Below are 27,301 nucleotides of genomic sequence, written 5' to 3' on the forward strand. Positions count from 1 at the left end.
ACATACATCATTGAGAAATATATTTACTCATCACCACACCCATAAAGAGATTCACTCACCCAAACATTTGTTTCCACCTACAGTCTTAACCCGATATACCTACTAAATCAACTATTTACACATCTTTCGACAGTCACACACGTCCCACCCAACCACACACACATTCAATCACTATCCCATACAAATACTCACTTAACTAATTAATAACTAATGTAGACTTTCACATACCTAGTAACCAACTTATGTAGTAGTTTACACAACAAGAGATAGAGTGATACAGGTATTCACAAAGGAGACACTTTAAATTCGTCACTTAGGCACTCAATCACTTTGCTACTAAATCCTCCATTCAGACACTTATACATTCACTCAGTGTTCAAGGCAGATTCCTATATATATATATATAATACTTATTTAAATATCGAAGCAAACCACATTCACTGGATGATGTCACAGTGATGTCATCAGTGATGTCATTTGAGATGCCATCAGTGATGTCATCAGTGATGTCACTGACCATGTCATGAATGATGTAATATGTGACATCATCAGCAGTGGATTGCCTGTGTGTGAGTTATAGTTAGTACCACTAACTATAACAGGGGAATTTCAATGGTTTTGTAAGAGTGAAATGTCCAACTAACTATAACACCCCTGAAACGTGTGGTTTTTTTCAGTGAATTTCTGAGGTTTTTTAAATGCTAATTCCTAACTATAACATGTCTGAAACCTATGGTTTTTTGAGTAAAGGTTTTTTAAATGCTAATTCCTAACTATAACATGTCTGAAACCTATGTTTTTTCAGTGAATTTTAAAGGTTTTGTGAATGACAATTTTTAAATATATTTATTCTTATATTTATTTTTTTGATACTGATTTACACATTTTCTTTTAAACTATTTATTTTTAGATATTTAATTTTTTTAATTGCATTACATCTTGTGGCCTACCTTCTTTTTATTTTTTTTGGGCCCTGGACCCCATCCCCTAGAGCCTGACCCGCAAATCTAAATGTATTCATTTTTTTTATAGGAATGGGATTCCTATGGAAGGAAATACAAGTAAGTATGCTTGGAACTACTTTTCAGGGTCACTGCTGGGCTAAAAGATGCAGCACTGGTTTCTCTCCTGATAACAAATGAATAAATCGGAATTCGTTCTTCGGATGACTTAGGGTGACTATTGTAAAGTTCAAAAACTGCACACTTAGAAGAATTTGCAACTGAAACCAGTCAATGTCAGCTTATGAAAGGAAATTCACTTAGCAGGTAAATAGTGTTATTATTACTTTTTCTTACTTAGGGGTGGAACCTGAATCCAGCACTGCTGCATCACCTCTAAACAGTTGAAAGAATGCAAATTACCAAAGACGCACGGAAGCCCACGTCTCTTTTTTTTAATATTGCTAGAATGCGCGGATCATACGCGCACCCCACGATTTTACCCCCAAAAAATAATAATACATTTGGGGCAAAGGGGGTCCCTGTGGAACCCCCTGAGCAGACCTAGAGGGTCAGGGTGTGTCTACCATCCCATTTTCGCGTTTTAAACTCACATTTCACACGCTTCTTCAGCCTCCCTTCTATCGAGGCATAAAATGGTTGCCAACAGTTTCAAGTTTCGAATGTTGACAAGCACTTGACAGCCAATTAGCATTCAGCGTGTGATTGGAAGGCTGCGCTTATGGTACGATGACAATAAGTGGAGTATCCGTATTCAATTTTTTTTATAGGAATGGGGCCGCGTGGCGCCCCTCCTCCCGTGGTCAATTCCGGGCACCGAGGTCCCCACGCCCTGGGGCATGGCTAATTATATATAATTATTTTATGGAGGAGGGCTGCATAGCCCCCCTACTGAATACACTTCAAGACCAGGGGACCACATTCCCCGGGGATGACCTTTTTAAAAAATTTATTATGGCAGTCACCATTGGGGACGTGTGAGGGGCTTCAATTCCCCCACTGTCCCACCGGCTCCCTGCCTCCTGCGGGAGCCGGACTTCTAATGCCATCCGAAGTCCATCTGTGTATGTATCACCTAGGAGTTGCCTTCACTTTCCGCATGCACGTTTGTGGTAGCGCATCCATGTTAAAATTACGTATGTGCACAATACGTCCCACCGTCTGGCTATGTACCTCTAACGTATTTCATTTTATTTGCGCATGCTCATTTACAACATGCCCAATCACAGCTCTCACACCCAGTGACATCATGCTCAACCAATCATCCTTCTGCAAAGCATTTATAACCTGCCAACCTTCTCCAACTTTTCCTATTCCGCAGTCACAGCCATTGATAGTGTTCGTATCCACTTCTTCTTAGGTGAGCACTTTTTTATAAGAATAATTAAATTAATTAATCTGAATGATCTTTAAATACCGCTTAAATGCACATTTTTGTTCCATTCGACAATGTGGTTTTTAAGCACGCTTTCCTACTTTTTTATATCGTTAAAGTTGACTTTGTAACTTTTGTTTCTGAGCAAATCACTTAATCCTGCCGCCTTCAATTTTGTAAGTAGTGCGCCACGTGCTGCTTCCTCCCCATGCCGTGCACATGTAATCGATTGGCCAATGTTGTATTTTAGCACGCTCTCCATGTTTTTTAATAACGTTAAACTTGATTTCTTATCCTTTGTTTTCGTGCAAATCATTTAATCCTGCCACATTTCTTTAATTTGCCAAGCTCCACGTGGCCCTTCCCGCATCAGTGTGCTACGTACTGTTCAAGTTAATGCGATGTAGTTTTTCTCGTGTAACTAGTGCGTTACGTGCCCCATGCATTGCAAACGTAATGTTTTCGGCACAATTTACAGCTCTTATACCTCAAATATCTTACCTTGGTAGGTGATGTTTCGAGCAAATCACTTAATCCTGCCGCCTTTAATTTTGTAAGTAGTGCTCCACGTGCTGCTTCTTCCTCATGCAATGCACATGTAATCAATTGACCAATGTTGAATTTTAGCATGCTCTTCATGTTTTTTAATAAGGTTAAACTTGATTTACTGTCCTTAGTTCTATACAAATAACCTAATCCTGCCACGTTTCTTCAATTTGCCAAGCCCCACGTGGCCGTTCCCGCAACAGTGTGCTACGTGCTGTTCAAGTTAATGCGATGTAGTTTTTCTCGTGTAAGTAGTGCGTCACGTGCCCCATGCATTGCAAAAGTAATGTTTTCGGCAATAGTGTATTTTAGCACGATTTCTAGCTCTTATACCTCCAATATCTTACATTGGTAGGCGATGTTTCTAGGCAAATCACTTAATCTTGCTGCCTTAAAATTTGTAAGCAGTGCGCCACGTGCTGCTTCCTCCCCATGCAGTTCACATGTAATCGATTGACCAATGTTGTATTTTACAACGCTCTCCAAGTTCTTTAATAACCTTAAACTTGATTTGTCCCCTGTTCTATCTCATTATACAGATATCTCAACCATGAGACGTACTGGTCGCCACAAGCTGTTTATTCCTGCCCATGCACTATACCAGATGGAGGTCAACCACTCGACATACCAGATCCACTGACTGCTCTCCATATGCTATCAGATCAAGGCCAGGAGTTTGTAAATGAAGTGAATGACCAATCTCGGGCTAACATTTGTATAATGCAATGCTATTTCCTATTTTGATTGCGAAATATAACCTCTGATGATTGCTTTTCAACCCCAATCCTATTGAGAACAAATGTTTTTATGTACATTAAAATGTATTTTGGACATATGTACAACATATACATTTTTAACTCTTTTTTCAGTTTGCAGAATGTTACATAAATCAGCAGCAAATTGCCGAGGTTGAAAAAAAGTATATCCTCCTCTTCCAGCTCATTACACCGATGTCTCAAATATGGCATTTACTAGTTGTCTGAACCATGGAGAATCACAAATTTTTAACGGATAACGTTAAGGTAAATACTCTCAATATGAGTAGTCGAAGAAGTTAAAAAGTAACAGATATAAGTACTTGAGGGGTTTTTGGTATCAGATAATCTCCAATTCACACTTGGATGGATGAGTCTGATACAGGGTGGATCTCTGTTTAACTAATGGATGATCAGGTATTAGGATGGCATACAAAGCTCCCAACCTTCTTACTTTTTCTCTAAAAGGGTTCCAAATTGGGGACGAATATTAGGCTGTGCCGTAGAGGTTGACGGTGTTGCTCCACTGGTACTTGGGCCTTCTCATGAAGCAGAAGGAGCCTCTCTCAATATCCTCAACTCTTCCCTTCCAAAGTTGACCGGATTCTTAGTCTGCAAGTACTTCCGCATACTTGCAGTTCCACACCGGTACTCTTTATTGGGGTCTCCTCTTGAAAGCAGTCTTGCATATCCGGCAAGTTACAAACCAAAGCAGAGTTCAAGTTGAGAACTCTGTTGGGCACAGTGTTTACACAAGGTAAGCAGAGAGGCCTAGATATTCAATACTTCTAATTAAATGCATTAGAAATAAAACAGCTTATTTACAAACTCCTTGGGCCACTTTTGCGTCACTTTTAACATGAGAAAAGTAAGACAAAAGTGGCACAAGAGTTTTGTAAATAAGCCCTAAAAAATATTGTCCTGCATAATGACTTCATCGCGCACCTAATTCTGTCTCATCTGTGAATCATTTTAAAGACCTGCTCATCTGTAATATAAATATGACGCACTAGGCACTTTTATACAAACACCGTTTGAATGCAAGCCTATCACATAAGTGAAATCTATCAGACCTCATTTAGTCACATCGATCTAATTTTAAACCCTAATTTCCTTTACTTTTTTGTTTTGCAGATTAACTACACTACTTCTATTGGAGTCCATATTATGTGTTGTTTGTTATATTGTTTTGTTAAAGTTATGGTTCTAGTTGTTTATTGTATTGTTATCATTTAGTTATACTTCCAGTTATTTATTGTTTTAATAAAAGTTTTTTTAAAGTAGATACGTCTTTTTTTTGTGGGGGTAGCAGTCCACAATAGAAATTATATTTATAATTTGAAGTATAATTCTGAGGCTAGTTCTTCACCAGATCTTTACCAGAGTGTATAGCTACAACTTACAGTTCCAATTCAAAAGAATAATAAGTACAATGCCATTAGCAACATAGTGTGGTGAACTTCTAACCTGTGTGCTCACGTAAGTGTTCCATGAACTGTTGCTATAGTAACAGGCAGAAAGCCATTTGGGGGTAGGGTTAAAAGTTACTGGCTGTACAGAAACTGTTATATTTACCCTGGATCCTCTGCATGACAGAAAGGAAAGCAAAGTTAAACAAAACACTGTGTACCAGATTTACAACCCCTTTCACCACTTTTGCGTCCAACCCCCCTACAAAATTACAAGTCTGTGAGCCTCAACAACCCCCCTCAAGCTCCGGGAATCACCACCGTATTACGGGAGGCAGACTGCGTGGCCCTCCGCCTGGTGCCCTCGAGGGCCCTGGAAACTACTGCAACTGGCTCCTGCAGTGTCCCGGGGTGCCTACCCCCGCTTTACTGCTGTTTGCTTTGACAGAGCGGGACTCTTACGACTCCCGCCCTCTCATAGCAAACATAGTTTGCATTTTGAAAGACTGAGCAGAATAATCTATTCTCACTTTCAAAATCAAAAGCAGATTGCATTTACATATACAAATTAGCATCTACCCATGCAAAAAAGCAATACTGGCTCCCGAAGAACGCAAAAGTTCATCACACAATGTTGCTAAAAAAACAGCAAGTGTGCTCCACTTCTCAATATACTACCTTATCCTACATAATGTTATTTTCAATTACGTTCTGATAACCAATAAGAATCATGCTTTTAAAAATCAAAAACAGGCACCCTAGTTTTCTGTGTAGAATATTGTCAAACAGCCAATCATTTGTTTTCTGTTTTTATTTCACTTTTCCCTCAAACTCCCTTTGTCTATTCTAACATATGCCAAAGGCAGAAATGGAACTACTCCAATCTATTTTGTCTACAGATTGAGACAGCTAGGAAAACATGTGAATAAATCTGTTTCTACTTTTCTCTGAGACTATCGAATGGTGTCCATATATCACAAATTCTGCGTTTCAATATGCATGGCAGCTATAGGAGAGATGATGTACATTTTACAGATGAAGGGAACAGAGTCTTTCTCATGAACTTTAGACTCTGCATCGGTACTTACTTGTAAGTACTGAAATCTCTCAATAAACACAAGGGTTCTTTTTAGAGCCACCCAACATCTATATACATAAGCTTGATGTATATCTCAAAAATACATGCTTCTTTTTTTTCGGCGGCAAAATGTGCGGATCCTACGCGCATCCTTTGACTTTTTAAAAAAAAGAAAAATTCTATCTTACTTTTTAATTCCTACGGGTCCTTATGTGACCCCCTGAGCAGGCTTAGGGGATCAGGGTGTGTCTACCCTGCCCCCTTTTCACACATTCCACACATATTTCAATGACTTCCTCAGCGTCGCTTCTACCATGGCACAAAATGGCTGCCAACATTTCCTGATTTCAAATGTTTACACCTGCTTGACAGCCAATTAGAAATGAGAGATAGATTGGGACAGTGCGCTTATCCTACGACGCCAATCCTTGCACAATCCGCGGATCCTCCGCGCCCATAGATATATAAATGACTATAACTGTAATTTTCAAAGAAATTACTGAACAGATTGACACCAGATATGCCAAAGGCACAAGTTGGAATTGAGGACTACCTCTCTGCCAAATTTGGTGTAATTCCGTTCAGCCGTTCAAGCTGTAGCCGTGGCTAAAGGTCCTATGGGAAATTGCATGGGGAAAACATGTTTTGGGACCCCCTTTTTTCTCGGCCCCCGCTTCACCAATCACCCTAAAACTTTCAGGGAAGGAGCGGAACTGATCTGGCCAAAAGTTTGGAAAATTTCAAGAAGATTAATCAATCGACGTCAAAGTTATTGTCATTACAATGTTGCGGATTTCCTATGGATAATAGGTCCTAACTATAACTGCCTACTGGTGACCGCCAGTAGGTAATATATATATATATATATATATATATATATATATATATATATATATATATATATATATATATATATATATATTGAGTTTCACAAGTTGCCCTTTTGGATAGCACTCTCAACAAGATTTTCAAAAGCACTGGGACAACCTTCGTGCAGCACAAGTAATTTAATCAACACACGCCTTGCCTGGCGCGTTTCAGAGTTAACACTCTTTCTTCAGAGGCAGCATGACAAACAAAGTTCGTTCCGTGAGCAAGAGCAAGATATGCTAATGAAGGACTATAAAGTGCGGCATGCACACAGTGTTTTAAAATGGCCCATGATCAAGGACTGTGATGTTTGAAACGCGTTGGGCCTGCATTGATTATTTCTTACCCGGATTGCTGCTTGACAGAATTAAAATGTGCTTGGAAGGAGAGTGCGTCTCCGTTTCTCTGTGGCAGAGTTGTGAATCCCAATTTGTTCGGTCACCAGCCGGGAGACAGCACCATCACAGAATGTAGTGACTACACGGGGCATGGAAAGGAGCCTCTGGATGTATCCTCAGCAATTCTGTCATTGCAGAGACAATTTGTGTAAATATGCCTATGGACTAAAGCACTATATTTTTCTATTTCAGAATGATTGAAAGTGATATTTCTGCCGCAGACTCCTGGTCCCAGAAGGCATCACGACGCTCACATGAGCAAGATATGCTAATGAAGGACTATAAAGTGCGGCATGCACACAGTGTTTTAAAATGGCCCGTGATCAAGGACTGTGATGTTTGAAACGCGTTGGGCCTGCATTGATTATTTCTTACCCGGATTGCTGCTTGACAGAATGAAAATGTGCTTGGAAGGAGAGTGCGTCTCCGTTTCTCTGTGGCAGAGTTGTGAATCCCAATTTGTTCGGTCGCCATGCGGGAGAAAGCACCATCGCAGAATGTAGCGACTACACGAGGCATGGAAAGGAGCCTCTGGATGTATCCTCAGCAATTCTGTCATTGCAGAGACAATTTGTGTAAATATGCCTATGGACTAAAGCACTATATTTTTCTATTTCAGAATGATTGAAAGTGATATTTCTGCCGCAGACTCGTGGTCCCAGAAGGCATCACGACGCTCACATGAGCAAGATATGCTAATGAAGGACTATAAAGTGCGGCATGCACACAGTGTTTTAAAATGGCCTGTGATCAAGGACTGTGATGTTTGAAACGCGTTGGGCCTGCATTGATTATTTCTTACCCGGATTGCTGCTTGACAGAATTAAAATGTGCTTGGAAGGAGAGTGCGTCTCCGTTTCTCTGTGGCAGAGTTGTGAATCCCAATTTGTTCAGTCGCCAGCCGGGAGACAGCACCATCACAGAATGTAGCGACTACACGGGGCATGGAAAGGAGCCTCTGGATGTATCCTCAGCAATTCTGTCATTGCAGAGACAATTTGTGTAAATATGCCTATGGACTAGAGCACTATATTTTTCTATTTCAGAATGATTGAAAGTGATATTTCTGCCGCAGACTCGTGGTCCCAGAAGGCATCACGACGCTCACATGAGCAAGATATGCTAATGAAGGACTATAAAGTGCGGCATGCACACAGTGTTTTAAAATGGCCCGTGATCAAGGACTGTGATGTTTGAAACGCGTTGGGCCTGCATTGATTACTTCTTACCCGGATTGCTGCTTGACAGAATTAAAATGTGCTTGGAAGGAGAGTGTGTCTCCGTTTCTCTGTGGCATATATATATTGGGATTCACAACTTTGCCCATAGCATATCTTGCTCATGTGAGCGTCGTGATGCCTTATATATATATATATATATATATATATATATATATATATATATATATATATATATATATATATATATATACATATACATATATATAATACTACGGTCACCAGTAGGTTGTTGTAGTTAGGACCAAGGTTTCCATAGGAAAAGCTTTTTTGTTTTGCCAATAACTGATGCCAATTGACGAATCTTCACGAAATTTTCACAAAACTTCTCCTTTTTGGTTCAGCTACTATTTTGAAAGTTTCGGGGTGACCCATCTAGCAAGAGCTGAGAAAAATGGGGGTCCAAAAAACGCATTTTCCTCATGTTATGTGTATGAGAATTTTCATTTTGTTTACCACGACTACAGCCCGAACCGCTGAATGTAATTACACCAAATTTGGCAGAAAGCTCGATTTGGTGTAAATCCATTCAGTAGTTTCAGAGATATTTAAGTTTTAAAAATAGGGATATCTGGGATCCCAACAGCCTACTGAAACCCTATTGAAATGTGAATGTCTGCAAACACCTTAACCAGGAAGTCGTAAACTTAGATATTTGGTCAAAATTTAGACCAAACGTCTAAGTTTACCTTTGTGAATCGGGTCCATAATCATTTTTGTTTTATTTATATGGTTTAAATGTTTGTATATGTAGTTTGTAAATAATATTAACACGTACATGTTTACCTAATGTATAGGTATTCTGAAAATCAGAACTCTTAAATGTTTTTATTGTATTTTTTAAAACACTCCAACATCCTCTATTACTAGTTCACATTAAGCAAAGCTAGAAACGTATTACCATTTTAATTATCACCTATGTGAAATAAAGCAATAATTTGTAATAAAGTGTATATCTGTAAATGAATTTGGTTACAGTAAAAATGTATTATTTTGATGAGATCTAATCTATTTAGTTTTGGACAGCACCCGAAATCTAATTTGCAAATCATATATTTCTTAACAAACATTGGCTGTTTTTTCACACATTTAAATACCACTTTGCATATGAAAATGAACAATCTCATTGGAACTTTGCTAATTTTGTGAAAGTCAAATGGTTCTGAATGGGTAACCATTGCGTACCGTGTTGTGAATAGCTGCTAGTTCTATGGCGTTAGCCTATTTCTAAGCATGTCCTATTTCAGGACGTGAGGGAATGAGAAAATGGCCCACAATCGCATTTTGCATCACCCTGGGATTAAAACCCATTCCTTCGCGTTCTCATAAGTAACTCTTCCACTGTACCACAACTCTTTTTTTTAAGAACCATGCTAGACTTTGAAACATTGATGCAATGTATTTTTGGCATTGTGAAAACCGTTTCATCAGGTCATGAATTTTAATGCATTACTGGAGACCATTACCTTCCATCTTCCCAGTCCAACTGCACACAATTAGATTCAAACACCTGGACCATAATACAAAAATATTATAATTTTGTGTTTGTCTGCCAAGTTATAATGCGGGTTTTGAAACATTTAAACGGACACTTCATGGTCCAATTTTCACTTCTGTTTTTGATCTTCATGACTTCATGACCCTTACTTCTCCTCATACCCTTTTAACATTACTGTCTAAGTAATTCATTATTTAAATGGAAATCAGTAACAATTCAGAGTAATTGTTTATCAATGAACTAGAAATAGCCAACCTTCATTGTATGTCATTTGGTCACTGTTAACAGCTTACAAAATTAAAATTAATTTGATTTCTCATGTTTTTCTAGCAAAGGCTATGTTTCCGTCAGGGATCAATAGAAGAACATGAACTGTATTAATAAGCTGCAAAATTCGCAGTGGAAGGGTGCTCTGTTGAAAATGCATGGGTTTCGGTTGACTTAGCCTATCCATTAAAAGTTTAATTGGACTGCCCAAATATATTGTCACACAGGCTTTGCATTGCATAAATTATGAAAGTGGACTTGTTTTTTACGCTATTTGAGGACTTTCAGTTCTCGGAAATGTATTTAAAGACCTTTCATAAAATTGAATGTCAACAACTTTTGAAATTGAATGGTAAAAAAAATTAAGTGAAATCACATCCTAATAGAATTATTACAAAATACAACTTCTGAAATAGTTAGAAATGGTAGGAGGTAGGACATCAGGATCTCTTATACAGGGTCACACTGGGTCAGAAAGTAGGCCCTGGAACCACCATTTAAGTAGCCCTATTTGTGAATTAGGCAGCTAAAAAAGTGCCTAAATTGGGGCAGTTTTGAACTTGTAAAGACACGCTGTATAAGTGTTTTACATTATATGCAAGGCTGTATGGATTTGAACTTGCTGAAGGAAATGTGTTTTAATATCAGGGAAATCAACAGTATAAACCGGCCCATGGGACCATATAACATACCCATAAACAGCCAAAGAATCAGTAGACACACGCTGACCTGTCAGATCGACCCATCGGGAACTGCCAGATTGCCCTATAGGCCAGTCTGACCCTGCTCTCCACAACCTTGACTTCATGCAGTTCTCAAATAACTTTCTTGTACACATACAAAAGCTATAGGGCCGTTTCATGACGGGCTTTCCTGGCCCAGCGCAAAGCCGCAGGCATAAAGTGAATTTATTCAACCCGATGTTTCTTTCAGGTAGTGCTTTATTTCAGATAGTACAGTTCGGAAACAGTGAGCAACATTTGCCTCATTCTGATTATGAGCTGTACTGTGTGAAAATAAAGCACTAACTCAGAAAAATACAGAAGAAAATAAATTGACTTTGTGCCACAGGTACAAAAAACAGGCTTTCGACTTTGAGCCTAGCCAAAAAAAGTCTATCATGATTGCCTGCTCTCTGTCCATAGTAATTTTCAAACATGCACATAAGAAGAGAGCTCTACTTTTAGGGAAGTGTAAATAATGTATTTTAACCTCCAGTACATGTAATTCACCATTTCTTATTGGCCAAATTCGATGTTGGACAGACCTGAGTCTGTCTGACATCGATTGAATGCTGGGACCGACCGACCTCTTGTCAGCGGTTTGCAACCCAGCAATTAGTCCTATTCTGTACAATGGGAGCATGCATTCTGACCAGAATGCATGCTCTCATTATAAAGAGGAGAGGTGTAGTTCATCCCTGCACCCCGTGGCAGGCACCTCAAGGTGCCTGCCATGAGGAGCAGGGATCAACAGGGGGGCAGCATCGGTGACGCCTAGGCCACCATCCGGAGGCCTTGCACCCATGGGGACCCTGCTGGGGGCCCCCAAAGTCGACTTCCAACAGCCTTTCTGTTTTGGAAAGGCCGGTACAGAAAGGCTGTCAGAGTCCGACATTGCAATCCCCCAGGTGGAAAGTGCCAACCTTGGGATTACAGGAGGCTTTCCGAGCCCTTAGGAAGCCATTTGGAAATCCACTTTGGATTAATTTCCAAACAACTCCATCCAAATGGGTTAGTCAAAAATAAATCCAAAGTGCTGATTACAATGCCGTAGTAACGGCTTGGACCGAGGGTCTGAGTCGTTTCCTACGGCATCGCAATCAGCCGCGCTTAGTCTTAGGCGCCATGGACATTTTGTGAATGATAAATGGCTAAAGAAATGGATAAAAACTATCATTATTTAAAGGAACCCACAGAATGCACATGTAATGAAAACAAAAGAAAGAAAATATATTAAAAGAAAAAATGCATCACAAAATATAACCATGGTTTGAAACCACAGCAACTGCACACATCCCTTACCTTCCTTCTTTCATATGTTTTCTTTTTTACCTTGATCAAACAACATTGATCTTGCACCAGTAAAATAAAGAGTGCAATAAAAAGAGAAAAGGTTCAGCAAATATAAGAAGGAATTTGTGTCAATGCCCATGTAAGTTGAAGCATGAGATCATGGACCATATCATAAAATATTTTTGACTCATGCTCTTAAAGTAATGTTAGCTCTAAACTATTACTAATGTGTGACAACAACATTAAGGCTGTGTGGAATTTAGTTGTGCTTTGATTAGTTCTGTTATTTTTTGTGCTGCTGTCTTTGTATGCTGCATTATTAATAGTTAGTAATCACAACAGAACGGGGATTAAGGCTACCTGATGACCATATGCCGGATTAGATGCTGATACCTTTCTGCGGCTTTTTACTCTTCGTCCTGAATTATGAAAATTGGAATCACTCATGCCATGGGACCATGACTATTGTCGTTCCGTGAAATTACCTGAACTTCTATGTGTGAAGATTTATGAGAAGCTTTTTTCTATAAAGAAACTTGATAAGCCCTGAAGAAGTCCGGTAACGGACGAAACGCGTTAGCTATTGATTTTAATCATCATTGTGAATAAAGAACCCTTTTCAAATAGAAGAACCTGACTCTGAAATTCTTGGGAGAACATTCAAAAAGATTACTGAATTTCATAGATAACATTGTTGAAATGGAACAAACACTGTAATAATAACTGAAGGGTGTGGGTCACATTTTGTGCAGATTATTAATAGTTACTAGTAAGTGTTTTGTTTTGCTGTACTTCAGTTTTATGCTGCATGCTCTTTTGAATGTTTTGCTGTGATCTGCCATGTTACGTTTTAGGTGTGGTGTTACGTTACTTTGTGCATGTTGCTGTTATGTTCATTTGTTTACTTGATATGTGTCAACAAACACTGCTTTAGTTCCTGCTAACAGCACCAAGTACCTTGAAAGTTCTAGTGACAAGTAACCATTTACCACTGTCTAAGGTGGTAAAATAGCATTGCTCCAGGTGTTCAACCAGCCCTAAACTGTGTCTGTTACCTGTGCTCACTTTATGTCCCACAGCCACATAAGTTATAACATGTACTGGAGTTTTAGCCTAGGCCTACTAGTAAAAGAATGCATCGACCCAATATTCACCTGCAACTCAAATGCTAAATGTGAAAGCAGATATTACGGTAACGATACATCAATCATCTTTATTTACCTTACTTGTTTTACTTCTTTTCGTATAGATTTGGAGAGAGTGAATGTTTTCTTCTTGATCTTCTTGATAGCTACAATTCGACCATCACTAAAACAACAACAAAAAAATATGTAAGCGAGACCTTATGCTGGACATTTCACATAATGCCTGACATACTCAACGTTCTTACACTCAAGTAGCTATATTAGGGGAGAGGATGTGGCCTCCGGCTAGGGCAGTCAACCTTGAAGCTGGGGAACAGGGTTTGAGTCTCGGCAGGGACGCTCAGCAAACATCCTGTGATTTTGGCAAATCACTTAGGGCCCGATGTAGGTAATTAGTATTTACCGATTCGTAAATACCGAATTTTACCGATTCGGTATTTACAAATCGGTAAATGCTACGTAGGTATTTTTACCGATTTCTTTACCGAATCTGTAACATTCGGTAATTACCGAATCAGTATTTACCGATTCGGTAATTGCCATTGATTCCTATGGGTCTTGAGGCCCATAGGAACCAATGGCAATTACCGAAACGGTGAATACCGATTTGGAAAATTTCCGAATTTGCAAGGGGGACAGGGTGTCACTTTGACACCCTGTTGCACCCCTGATTCTGGTGTTTGTGCCATGTGGCACACATACATGCCTTTAGGGCATGTATGGGTGCCACATGGCACAGGTGTACATGTGCATGTACACAGGAATTCGTTATTTACCATGGCATAGTATGTCATGGTAAATAACGAATTCTTAATGGCCTGTAGCACTGTTTTCAATGCCACCTACATCACGCTTTTGCAATTCGGTAAATTTACCGATTCGGTAATTTACAGAATCAGTAAATTTACCGAATATGGAAATATACCAATTCGGTAAATTTAAGGCCCCCTACATCTGAAACTCCAAATACCGGTCGGTAACGGCCGAGATCGGATGTTACCGACCGGTATTTGGCCTCCTACATCTGGCCCTTAATCTCCCCACGCCTAACAAAAAAATTCATGTGTCCGTCTTTAACGTAACTGGTGGTCATGCACTTTGCTTTGATACCTTTGGGTCAAGTTTGCGTTATAAAAAACTCCCCCCCCCCAAAAAAAAATATATATCATATTAGTTTCACAGCAATTCTTACAACCATCTAAGGAGGTGCTTAAAAGTGATATGTCCTGATATAAATGGAGAAAGGTGTTAATATATGGTCATTTGAAGAGCAGCAAGGAAGGCCTTTCCTCCAATGTGTTGCCATAACTACGCTACAACTTCAGCGTGGCAGTGGTAATTCCTCTGGTACAGAATCCTCTTGTGGAAATTTACACTTATGGCGATAAATAGCTTTCCAGTCGAGTATACCTTTTCAGCCGACTCTAAACCAGGTCCAACATTGTTTACATTAATTGCATTGAAACGTCACTAGCAAACATTAAAGAAATGGTTGTTGACGTTGCGACATCATTTTCTAGGCACTGAACATCTGAACTTAAATTTGATTGGACTCCATATTCTACTATAGGATTTCACAGGTTGCAGCAAAACTTGGTGAATACATTTTCTTTCCTTGAATCTTAAGCAGTTAATGAGAATTATGTAGCCCTCCTGAGGGCAGTGATGTGCACAGCACCAAACACTGCACAAGAACTTTTTAAAGTCGGAATGAAAGCAAAAGCACAAAAGAGTTGCTAGAAATGGGGGTGTCTTGTTGGCAGAGGTTTGCACCTTTGTCCACGTAGGGACCCTTCGTCCTAGTCAAGGTAGGGGGATACACTTCTAAAATAACCACTGCTCACCCTTTTGGTAGCTTGGCACGAACAGACAGGCTTTTCTCAGAGGCAGAGTGTAAAGCATTTGTGCATGCATACAGTAACACAATGAAAACACTACAAATGGACACCACACCGGTTTAAGAAAAATAATCAAACTTTATCGAATCCAACAAGACCAAAAACGACAAAAATCCAACATACAATACTCTCACAAATTGTTACTTTGCAAAATAACCTTTAAATTGCAGGAAAAACATGAAAATACAGTTCCTCAGACTCGATAGCTCCGTCAGGGGCTACCGCGATACTGAATACACCAGAGTCTAACAATTCTAGCCAACCACATCCATGCAGGTTAGCCAAAGCGTCGACAGACTCGGAGACAGTACCTTTTGTTGTTGCATCTGACAATATGGTACAAGCCGGTCCGGGGTAACAGTTGCGGTTGCAATGTGAGATGGAAGTGTTGCAGCGTGTGGTGTCCTCACAGCTCGGTGCAAGCAGCGGCTCGTTGACGGAGTCAGTGAGACCAAGGTTTGCGTTGCAGGGTGAGACGGTGCTCAATGTGGTGCTGGCAGGTCACGATGCTGCGACGGAGCTGGTCGATGCCCGGGTCGGGCACCGAACAGAGTTGATGACATCAGTGCAGCGTATAGAGAAGCAGTGCGGAGTGCGATGCCCACAGGACGCAGTACAAGCAGCAGCTCGTTGACTGAGTCGGTGAGACCAGGGTTGCATTGTGAAATGAAGCGGTGCTCTCTACAGTGTCTTCAGGACACAGTTTCTGCAGTGGAGTCGGTGACAGAATTTGTTACCCTTTTCATCTCCATGCAACTGAAACCCACGGTTCCAGAGACGGTGCCCAGAAGCTTGGTGAGGTCTTTGCTGTTCCTGAGACCTTGTAAACAGGCGGAAAGCTCCACTTCAAGAGCTTGGAGATATTTCTCAAGCAGAGGACACAGCAAACAGCAAAGTCCTTCTCCTTTCCTTGGCAGAAACAGCCACCGCAGGCCAACCCCAGACAGCACACAGCAAAGGGGCAGTATTCCTCCTCCAGTTTGTCCAGCTCTTCTCCTTGGCAAAGGTTCCTCTTAATTTCCAAGAAGCGATCTAAAGTTCCGGAGTCTGGGCCCCAATATTTATACTACAAAATCCTTTGTCCTCTGGTGGCAGAGAAGCCCTGTGCTTGGTCAAAACCGGTTCTGTCCTCTCTGGTGCAGCTTCTTAACAGGAGGTGGAGACAGCATTGGGGAAGGCAGACCAGGCCCATTCAGGTGAAAAAACTCTGCACCATATTCTAAATGCAGCCCAGGTCTATTCAACCCAGCATTGACTCATCATGCTCACTGGAGCCACTGCTCCACCCCAGCCCCTGACATCCAAAAGCCAACATGCAATACACAAACCTAGCAGAGGCACACTGGATGACTAAGCAAGAAAATATCTATTTTCTAAAAGTGGTATCTTCAAACATGGAATGTAAAAATCACCCTCACTGAAAGATGTATTTAAACATTCTGAGTTCAAGCGTACTAAAATTTATTTTCCTACCTTGTTCCCAGGGGTAGTTTTGTTTATAAGATGTTATAAACAAACTCCCCATTCTATCCTATGGGCACAGGTAGCCTTGCAATTGTGAAAAACGAAATTGGCAGTAATTCACTCTCAGGATATGCCACACACACCAGGGCATGTCCTACTTTAACATACACTGCACCCTGCACACAGGGGTACCTTGGGCCTACCTTAGGGGTGACTAACATTTAAGAAAAGGGAAAGTTAGGGCCTGGTAAGTGGGTACACTTGCCAAGTTGACATGGCAGTACTAGACTGCACACCGGCTCTGCAATGGCAGGCCAGAGTAACATTTACAGGCTGCTCATGTGGGTGACACAATTAGTGCTGCAGCCCACTAGCAGCGATTGATTTACAGGCGCTGGGCACACAGTGCACTGTACTAGGGACTGACTAGTAAATCAAATCAGCCAATCATGGAAACACCAAATCATAACAGCAATTTACAAAGGGAGCACTTGCACTTTGGCACTGAACAGCAGTGGCAAATTGCCCAAAGCATGTAGACCAGCAAAACGGAGTTCAACACACAACAAACACACAGGAGGCAAGGCAAAAAATGGAGCGGAGAGCCACGTCAATGGTGCTGGGTCTAACAAGAGTGAAGTAAGATGTTTTGAGTAATGAGAAGGGACATGGTGGGTAAAGCTCAATGAGTTCAACAAAACATGGCATCACTTTCAGGTATACCTTATTTACAATATATACTTAATCACAATGTCCTGGTGGTACGCAAGGTGGTGTTTGATTTGCACGCACAGTATTTCCAGGATGAGGTGGTAGGATTTGTGGTTGACATTAAATTAAATGTGGGATTAAATTTGATGAGGGAAGAGGTGGATGTCAGTTTGATTGGGTACTTTCCAAAAGAGTGGGATGCGAAATTTGAAAGAACCAAGCTTGGAGGAGGATATGGAAGTTTTAGCACAGCAAGGATACATAGATTATATGTACGTTCTTGGGAATTCTGGGTTTGTGCTAGAGGCACAGCCCTTTTTGGGGCATTTCCAGTTTCTCAGAGTCAAGACCATTTGTATCAGTTACCTACTTGCTCATGTTTGTATCCTTCTAACCAGTCCCACAAGGTGTGTTTGCTTGCGAGTTGTGGGAAAGTGTCATGTTGCAGGGATAACAAAGTAAATTGTGTTTAAAAGCATGTTTCTCAATGGACTACAGGTATAGAACACAAGCAGTTCCACAATGGGTGATTGAAACCATTGGCATCAGCTTGTGGGCCTTTGATTAATTATGATTACTTACTGAATTCATTAAGAGGACTTTAGGTCTCATGGTGATTAAAATTATCAGAATATTGGCAGCCAATTGTGTGTCACCCTTTTGCTGATGCCTTTGTACTTCATATGGATTAGTAGTGAGATGTCTAAACCAATATCACTTCTGGGTGCATTTGATTTTCTTGAGTGAATCATCACATCTTGTGACTCAATGGTCATGGTAATGGCAAGCAATTCCACCATGGTTTGTTTGTTCTTCTGAGTGGGGATACTTTGTACAGATAAATTATCTTAAAGTATTTCCTATAGTGATCACACAGTGTCAAGTTGCTATTCAATTATGACATGAGTCTTTAGACCTTTCTAGCTCAGAAGAAGTACAATTTCCCCAATAAAAGGCTAGGTGTATCTTACACTGTGCAAATGTTAACAACCACTACCTATTTTAGCACCTCAAGTTACTCTACACTGGACTTCAATGATGTTATTAAAGGTTCCCCATCTCCTTCTTTTACATTTAAAGACCTAACTGAACCTTTCAGCAGGTATAATACCTTAATGTTTTGGACTTAAAAATGTTCACTAAAATGACGTGGTATTGGACCCCTATAATGTCATCACCTCAGAGTAGTTTTCTAAATCCACGGAATGCACCTCCAGGTTGCAAGCGCTTACCATTCTGAAAATAGAATACACCCAGGAGATGTGGTCCTTCCTCTTACTTGACCATGACATGTGTAGGAAAATGATTCTTTTTGCAAGATCACCCCCATTTTTTGGGACTGATGCTGCTGTGTTTCGACCATGTGCATTGGGATTCTGTTAACCAAACCAATGTGCATGTGTTCTGACCACTTAAACATGTTGAAATCGACTATACTTCTAATTGGCATATTTAACTTATCTATAGTATATTGTACAAAGAGTACTTAGAGCCTGTAAGGTAAATGTAACCACTGGACGGTGGCACCCGTTTTGCACAAACTACAGTGACTGTGAAAATGTGATTTCAGGCCTACCACTGTAGCCTGTCTGTGTACTATTAAAACTGAAAATTCGACCTGTCAAAATCAGCCCTTTTTACAGGCCTGCTCCCAAAGCTAAGAAAAAGTAGTTGGGTTAGGGGAAGTAGGGTTACCCCTATTCTTTATGAAGGGGCCAGGATTCACCCGCCTCCACAAGCTAGTGCCAGGCATAAATGTGGTACCCATGGACACCTTACTCATAGCACTACTGGACCTGTGGAAAACAGAAGAAAGACTGCACATTCTGTGAGACCTGTGAGGAGATCTGAGAGGCTGGACCTGCTGTCACTTGTAACCGCAACAAAGAAGGTGATTCCAAAGGTCAATTGACAGACCTCATCTTAGGATACAGGGACACAATAAGCTACAAGAAGCCTCTTTTTTTCCTGAAGAGCCCAGCTGAGCAGATTCATCTGGACCTGCCCTGGTGCCGGCTGGTGGCTTCTGCTGGGATGAGTCTTGACTTCCAAGTGCTGTTCCTGAGGTCGTGGGACCCTTAGCTGTGTCAAAGTGTACTCCAACTAACATCCCTAAAAACAAGGGCTTGGAATTTTTTTGACTTCAAAGTCCTTCAGCTGACTAGGTCAAACTAGTTAAGTCACTCCGCAAATGTGCTTTGCACTAAGCAAAAGATTTAGGATTTTTGTCTTCCATTTCTGAAACTAAGTCACAAGGTAAAACGTTTGTCTGAAATGAATCTAGTTTGTATATCTGAACCGAAGACTTGGAAAGCAGTGACGGGATCTAGAAAGTGCACTTAGCCCAGGACCAACATTTACTATGCAGTAATTCTTATCAGGAAAACAGAGGATTCCAAACCTTGCTAAGAATCATAGAAAACCTTACCCTTGAGAAAGCCCTAGACTTGCATGCCACCCAAAAGGTGAAACACGTGTTGCCTACATCGAGATCAATTATATATAAATCTTTTAACTCTGTGGCACGATATATAATACAATTATGTAATGAATACAACTACAGAAGGCATCGCTAAGGCACCATATCACGGAAAATAAATATTTTCTTTCTTATGAACAATACACAAACCGAAGACTTTTCTTTGAGCAATACTGTATGTATAGGATTGCTGTTACTATTTTGCGTGGCTCTAATTTGTGTTGCTACCAACGTATCCAATAGGTCTATACCTAATGAGATAAACATATACTAATCTTTGCAAAGAATAACTTCTATACTTAACTTGCATATGAACGGCTGTACAGCTGATGAAGCATAGGATGGAGAAGCAACCGACAACTGCTCAGCTTGCTGTCACCCCTCCTTATTACACTGGTCCAAACCAACCATTTTATACCTATCGGTATGTGCCATGTAGTATCTAACAGTATGCTCTTTCGCTGTCTGCATCTTTTAACAGTAGGATGTGTAGACACCAGATAAGGCTTGTGATGGCTAGCCATCATCTAGCTGGGATGGGACATAGTTTTTGTTCATACAAACCTATCCATTATGTTCAGTTGTTTGCTTGTTTATCTGCTCTGTTTACTGACCTAACATGGTAGTGTTAAACAATAGGGCCTACTTTGGCTGATGCCTACAACTTTGGACTCACAGGGCGGTGATAAGAACATTGGTTGCTCGTTTATTGCACATGAAAAATATTCAGTTCTGTCAGGCATAAACGTCTTGATTTGGATACCATAGTAGAGTTCCCTATTTTGCCTGTATTTTCTCTTTAATTGTCTGAAATACCAATGAAGAAATTCTGCAGAAAAATACAATAAAAAATACAAACTATCACATATTTTTGCCTACCAAAATCAATCAAGTTAAGGACTTCAACATTATCAAGGTAAATGAGTTGAAATCGAAGGAGCCATACTGACGGAAGAGCTACCAGAAGGAGATGCAAAATCAAGGCAAAATTCACTGAGTTGGATAAAGACTTTGAACAGCAGGAAGATCAGGGTCCAGTGCTCTACAGAGCTTGTAAAGAGGGAGTCTGCTATTTGTGACTCCAGCATTTTCAATCATCCTCTATTTAGCAACTTGTGGAGTGACTGGGGCACTTCAACCACCACGCAACAACAAAAGGATAGAGGCCTGTTGTTTTCTAAAATGAGCTCATATGTATTGTGAGATAGGTTCGTTATACATTTTTTCTTTACTTGTCATTTTGATTATCCAAGGATAATTGTGTATAGATATGATCTACTTTTCTTAGCAGGGGAGGTGCACAGTCCAAGGTGGAGTAAAGCGATCATGGAAATCTTTCTCCTTAGTTTTTTTGTTGGGTTTTATCTGTCTTTCATCAAGTTTTTTTGGTCCTTTTCACCATCCTTGATTGAGACTTACTTGCTCATATTTGTTATAATCTCACAGGGTATTAAGAGGTTAGTTCATGTTAATCGAAGGCATATGGGTAGTTGATAAGTAAGGTATGTTCTGAGATGAACCATAGCACTATTGTGTTTTGTTGGGAGTTCTAAATAGCAGTTGGTGCAGGGTTTGGAGGTAAAATGATTGGCAACAGGAATTGAATACATTGAAGGTGGCAGTAAAGAATATGATGGTAAGATAAACAGAGTTTATAATGCCATTTCCAGCCAGAATTCCGAACATAACCTGTTGGGTTAGTGTTGGGTCTTTCTCTTTCTATTACATTTATGGAATGGGGAGGGGTAATTGGATGTTGATATTTGTGATGTAGAAAAACAATGGGCCCGATTCACAGAACTAGCTTAAGACAAAATCCTAAACGTACTACCATTTTTGTATGAGTAAGTTACTCATTTTGGTATTCACAGAAGGCACTTACTCATTTTGGTATTTACAGAAGGCACGTACTCATTCATGAGTAAGTGGCACTTACTCATTGATGAGTAAGTGCCTTCTGTGAATACCAAAATGAGTAACTTACTCATTTTGAGTAACTTACTCATTTTGGTATTCACAGAAGGCACTAACTCATTGATGAGTAAGTGCCTTCTGTGAATACCAAAATGTGGAAGTGCCTTCTGTGAATACCAAAATGAGTAAGTGCCATCTGTGAATACCGAAATGGGAGTAAGTTTAGGATTTTGTCTTAAGTTAGTTCTGTGAATCGGGCCCAATGTTAGGAATAACGGCTGGAGATTGCTCTACATGTTGTGTGAGTCGTTCTTCTTGGTTGTCCTGTTTAACCTGTACATAATAAAGAAAAACTTACCTGCATATAAACAATTTCTTTTTAGTTAGCAATGACTTGAAACTAGGAGTGGGAGAAATGTCAAATGTGCTGGATTTATTGGTCATTTTGGTAATTCTGGATTACTCTTTGATTCAGAATGACCAATAATAATACATTTACACCTACTCGTGTAGTTAAGAATAATTTGGGAGAAATAAATTCTACCACGTCAGAACATTTATTGAGCGGCTGCTTGTGCTGCTGTTTATCCTCTGTGCATTAAGCGCTTTTTTCTTAGCCCAAAATGCATCATCGTATCTATTTTGGACGGAAGCATGTATTTTGCTCTCAAAAACTATGCCCAGAACGGCCATTTCATGTATGATTCTCACCATGATTTGTGAACCTGAGGAACATTTGCATAGTGTGATTTTGTTTGCATCACTGTCTTCTGAATGGTAAATTTGATGGAGCTGATTTGGAGAACAAGTCGTTCTTAACTTTGTTAACACTGTTCTATTCTGACCTAATTCAAATTGCTTTATAAACTTTTACAAGATATTTCCAAAATGCATAACCCCAATACCCAGGTGTTAGATTTGGGGGTCTCTAGTTGGCACAGGTAGGTACTTGTGACAAGTAGGAACCCTATCCTCTAGTCAGGACAAGGGGATTACACACCTAAAATAACCCCTGCTCACCCTCTAGGTTGCGTGGCGCGAGCAGTCATGGCTTATTTCAGAGGCGTTGTAAGTTAAGCAGTTGTGACCACATACAGTAACCCAGTGACAACACTACAAATGGACACCACACAGGTTTTATATCAAAATAAGTAGACTTTATATAGAGTTACCACAAGACCATAAACGACAAAAATACACACTATGATTCCTTTAAGATGGTAGATTAAGCTTAGTTCAGTTCAGTTCTTAGATGCGACAATGCGTCAATGTACCTTAAGTTGCGGTGCGCTTACACGACAAGCAATGTCGCAGCGATGGGAAATGCGACAAAGTTCAGGTGCAAAGAAATAAAGACGTGAAGATCTTCCAGATGCGGCACGCTTCTCGGGGATGCGAGAAGTTCTCGGTTCAAGGCGTGGACTGCAGCGGCGACACCCTTACGATGCGACGACAACAGCTCCAGCGTAGACGCTCTTCTCCTACGATGCGTGAAGCTTCCGCTCGAGGCAACAACTACACGGCGATATCCAAGATGTAATGGCAGCAGCTCCGACGGCGGCGCACTTCTCGGGGCTGCGAGGTGCTCTTGGTCGATACGGTGCAATGCGACAGTTCCAACGGCGACACGATTCCTCTTCGTTGCGGCACGCTTCTCTCCGATGCGGTGCAGTGCGACAGTTTCAGCTGCGACACCCTCCTTTCTCCGGAGTTGCGACAGCAGGCACAGCTACACGCTTCTTCTCGTTGAGTCACACTTCCAGCTCCTTGCGACACGCTGTTCCTCAGAAGGCCCAAAACAGCAGTAGGCACTTCCAAAAGAACTTTGGGGAGCTGGGGGGTGAAGTCTGTTGTCCCTGAGATTTCAGCAGGAGGCAAGCTCTTTTCCAAGCCCTTGGAGATCCTTCACAAGTTGAAAGCAAAGTACACAAAGTTCCTTTCTCCTTCCTTTGGCAGTAAGGCAACCACTGCAGGCCAATCCCCCAAGCAGCACTTCAGCTTGGGAATAGTCTCTCCTCAGTTTCTTCAGGTTCCTCTCCTCAGTAAAGGTTTCTTCTTGTAGTCAAAAGTGATCTAATTTCATGGGCGCAGGGTCCTAATATTTATATCCAGAAATCCTTTGTTCTCTGAGGAGAGAGGGGCCTTCTCCCAGTCCAAACCAGTTCCAAAGCACTCTGTTTACCAGACTTCTCCTTTCCTTTCACAGTGCAGGACATGCACATCAGACGCCCAACAGGAGGTGGAGCCAGCATTGTGGAAGGAAAGTATAGCCCCGGAGCACTCTGTTTACAGGACTCCTTCTCTTCTTTCAGTGTGCAGGGCAGAGACATCAGCCACTCCCCAGGGGGTGGAGCCAGCATTGTGGAAGGCAGGCACAGCCCTATTCAGAGTTCAGGTGCACTCCTCCCTCCCATCAAGATGCAGATCTCTCTATTCACCACTGGGTGACTCAGCCTGTCTCCTGGAATTCCCCAGCCCTGTCACTCACAGAAACCAGACATAGCAATACACAAACCAGCAGAGGCAGGTTTGAATGGTTAGACAAGCAAATACCTACTTTCTAAAAGTGGTATTTGCAAACACAGAATATTAAAATAAACTTTACTAAAAGATGTACTTCATTATTCTGAGTTCAGGCATACTAAACTCGAATTTCCACCATGTTCTCTGAGCTTGCTAGGATTATAAAATGTAACAATTCTAACAGCCCATTCTGACCTATGGAGAACAGGTAGCCTTGCAATAGTGAAAAACGGAAATGGCTGTAATTCACTATCAGGACATGCCACACTCATCAGGGCTTGTCCTACCTTATACTTACAATGCACCCTGCCCTTGGGCCTACCATAGGGGTGACTGATATGAAGAAAAGGGAAGGTTTAGAGACTGGGAAGGGGATGCACTTGCCCAGTCATCATGACAGTACCAGACTGCATGCAGGCTCTGTAATGGCAGACCTTACACACAATTTACAAGGCTGCTTCTGTGGGTGGCACAACCAGTGCTGCAGGCCCACCAGCAGTATTTGGATTAGACGCCCTGGCACACTCAGTGCACTAGACTAGGGTCTGACAAGTAAACCAAAATAGCCAAACATGGAATCACTAATCCATAGATCAATTTACAATAGGGAGCACTTGCACTGTGGCCCTGAATAGCAGTGGCACAGTGCCCAAAGCATCTAACACCAGCAAAAATACACGAGGCAACAGCAAAAAATAGAAGGGAGACCCACACCAATGGTGCCCGGTCTAACACCAGGCCTTCAAATCCCGAAAGCTTTAAGTAATCAAGAAATCGTTATTTTTAATTATTTGAGGAGAAGTCATTGTCTTTCATATGGAGAGTTTGTTTGGCACGATTCCAATATGTCTGTCACTAATAGGATTTGTATTGTATTTGTTTATGAGTGCACTATCACTGAAAAGTTTTCCTGGTGCTAGAAAGCAGCACAAGGGGGCAATCAATAACCAGAAGAAGTGAATCAGAAGATAAATAACAATACACAAAATCAAGAGTGTACAATCGACAAAACAAGAGTATTTTAAATGTCTTTTTGAAAACACAATGATTAGTCCTGGTACTGAGTGATTGTATCACTAATTTCAGAACCCAGGCTAAACACACTTAACAGTATGACCCTCAACAAACTCTTTTGACATATGGAATCTGCACCAGGGCCCAAGTATGAACTTAAAGGCTGGATGGGGAATTATGCTCCAGGAGGCAAGAAAGTAAAACGTTTCCAGTATTATAACTGAACTGATGAATGATATCCAACAGATTAAACTGGGTCTGCTTGGTTACGAACCAGTACCTACCAGTACCTACCAAGCAGGACCATGTAGAGGACCCAGCAGATTTGGCCCTAACGTTTTGCCCAAACAGAAACGATTACCGGCAATAATCAGAATTTTAATTATTTCTTCATCCATTTTTAGAAAGTATGGGAACATCCAATCATGAATAGCGATCAGACAAGGTCTACGCCAACTGATGAGAATGAAGGAGACCTCATCCAGTCATTAAAGAAGCTGAGACTCATCAGCACATGATAATACTTTAAAGTCAAGGGAGCAAGCTTGATCTCCGTGCTTTGCGACATACAAGTTTAAATGGCCAAGCAAGATGGTAGACTCTTGCGGCACGCTGTACATCCCTACCTCTACCACAGAGAAAACTAAGAGAGCAAGACTACCTGAATGCTGTAGCTTAATAAGGACCTGAGACACTGGAATGACGCGCACAAAAATCCTGCTTCTGTGAAACGGCAAAACAGAATTGAGTGTCATCTCAATCAAAAAGGTGGTCAGGTCCATCAGCAATAGACTAGCTTGCAAAAACTCTCTCTAAGTTTCCTGCAGCTCATCAAAAGAGGCTTAGAGCACTCCACCAGTCCTACTTGCAATCCATCCAAAAGAGCGTCGTTTTTCAACACTCTGGCAAACCAGCCATAAAGAGACATGTTTTTCAGTGACTTCCAAATGGCCAAGGGAAGATTTATCACCTTGCAGAATTTGTACAGTGTATATATTTCATCAGCCATGTTAAGCAAAGGGATGCTGACACCCAGAATATTGCCTGCCAGGACAAGGCCATAATCTAGTGAGAAGTTAACAATATTAAAGGTGATGGGAGCTACAGCAGAGGTGGGTTAGGATCATCTCACGAACCAAATTTTAGTCTCTCAGTGGCAAACATGACTTTGGACAAGGTCATCACTGGTGCAGGTGAGCAGGCTGAAGGTCTTTCTCTTCTATCAATACCCTCAGACTACAACTTTCATGTTGCTATTGTTCATTATATTAAGTAATAATGTAAGAAATAGAGGCACAAACATATAAGTAGATTTTCTCTGGTTAAAATCTGGTGTACCCCGCAAGCAGGTTTCTCAAGACACATTTTGAGCAACTGTCTGAATTTGGATAATAGATACTCTATCCCGAGGCTGGCATATGTCAGGAAAAGCTTTAATGATATGGGCCTAACTAACCTTTTTGATTTACCAGATACCATTTGGCCCCAAACTAAGGCCGTATTTGAGGAAACATTTTATATGACGAATGAAGAGAATAGAATCACAAGGTCAAGCCATTTAACTTCAGTCCTTAACTATTAGCTAATTTCTACAACGCCTGGGTTAGAGCAGTTTTTAACCTGTGTGGGAAAACCAGAACATAGATTTTATCTCACAAGGCTCAGGTTACATTAAATTTATTATTTGGTTGCTTTTCCTAACTGTGGTTCCTGGTTTGAATCACATCTGGGCAGCTCATGTG

General features: G+C 40.8%; 1 protein-coding gene across 1 annotated transcript in view; it reads right to left on the reverse strand.

The window, feature by feature from the left end:
* Positions 1-27,301, reverse strand: part of LOC144819631 (atrial natriuretic peptide receptor 2-like) — a 727,257-nt gene that overhangs the window by 371,380 nt on the left and 328,576 nt on the right. Inside the window, exon 7 of the mRNA XM_078677447.1 lies at positions 13,633-13,719. Coding sequence (XP_078533573.1) covers positions 13,633-13,719 — 87 coding nt within the window. The remainder of the gene's footprint in view (positions 1-13,632; positions 13,720-27,301) is intronic.

This window comes from Lissotriton helveticus, chromosome 2_1, assembly GCF_964261635.1.
Source record: "Lissotriton helveticus chromosome 2_1, aLisHel1.1, whole genome shotgun sequence".
NCBI classification, from domain to species: Eukaryota; Metazoa; Chordata; class Amphibia; order Caudata; family Salamandridae; genus Lissotriton; species Lissotriton helveticus.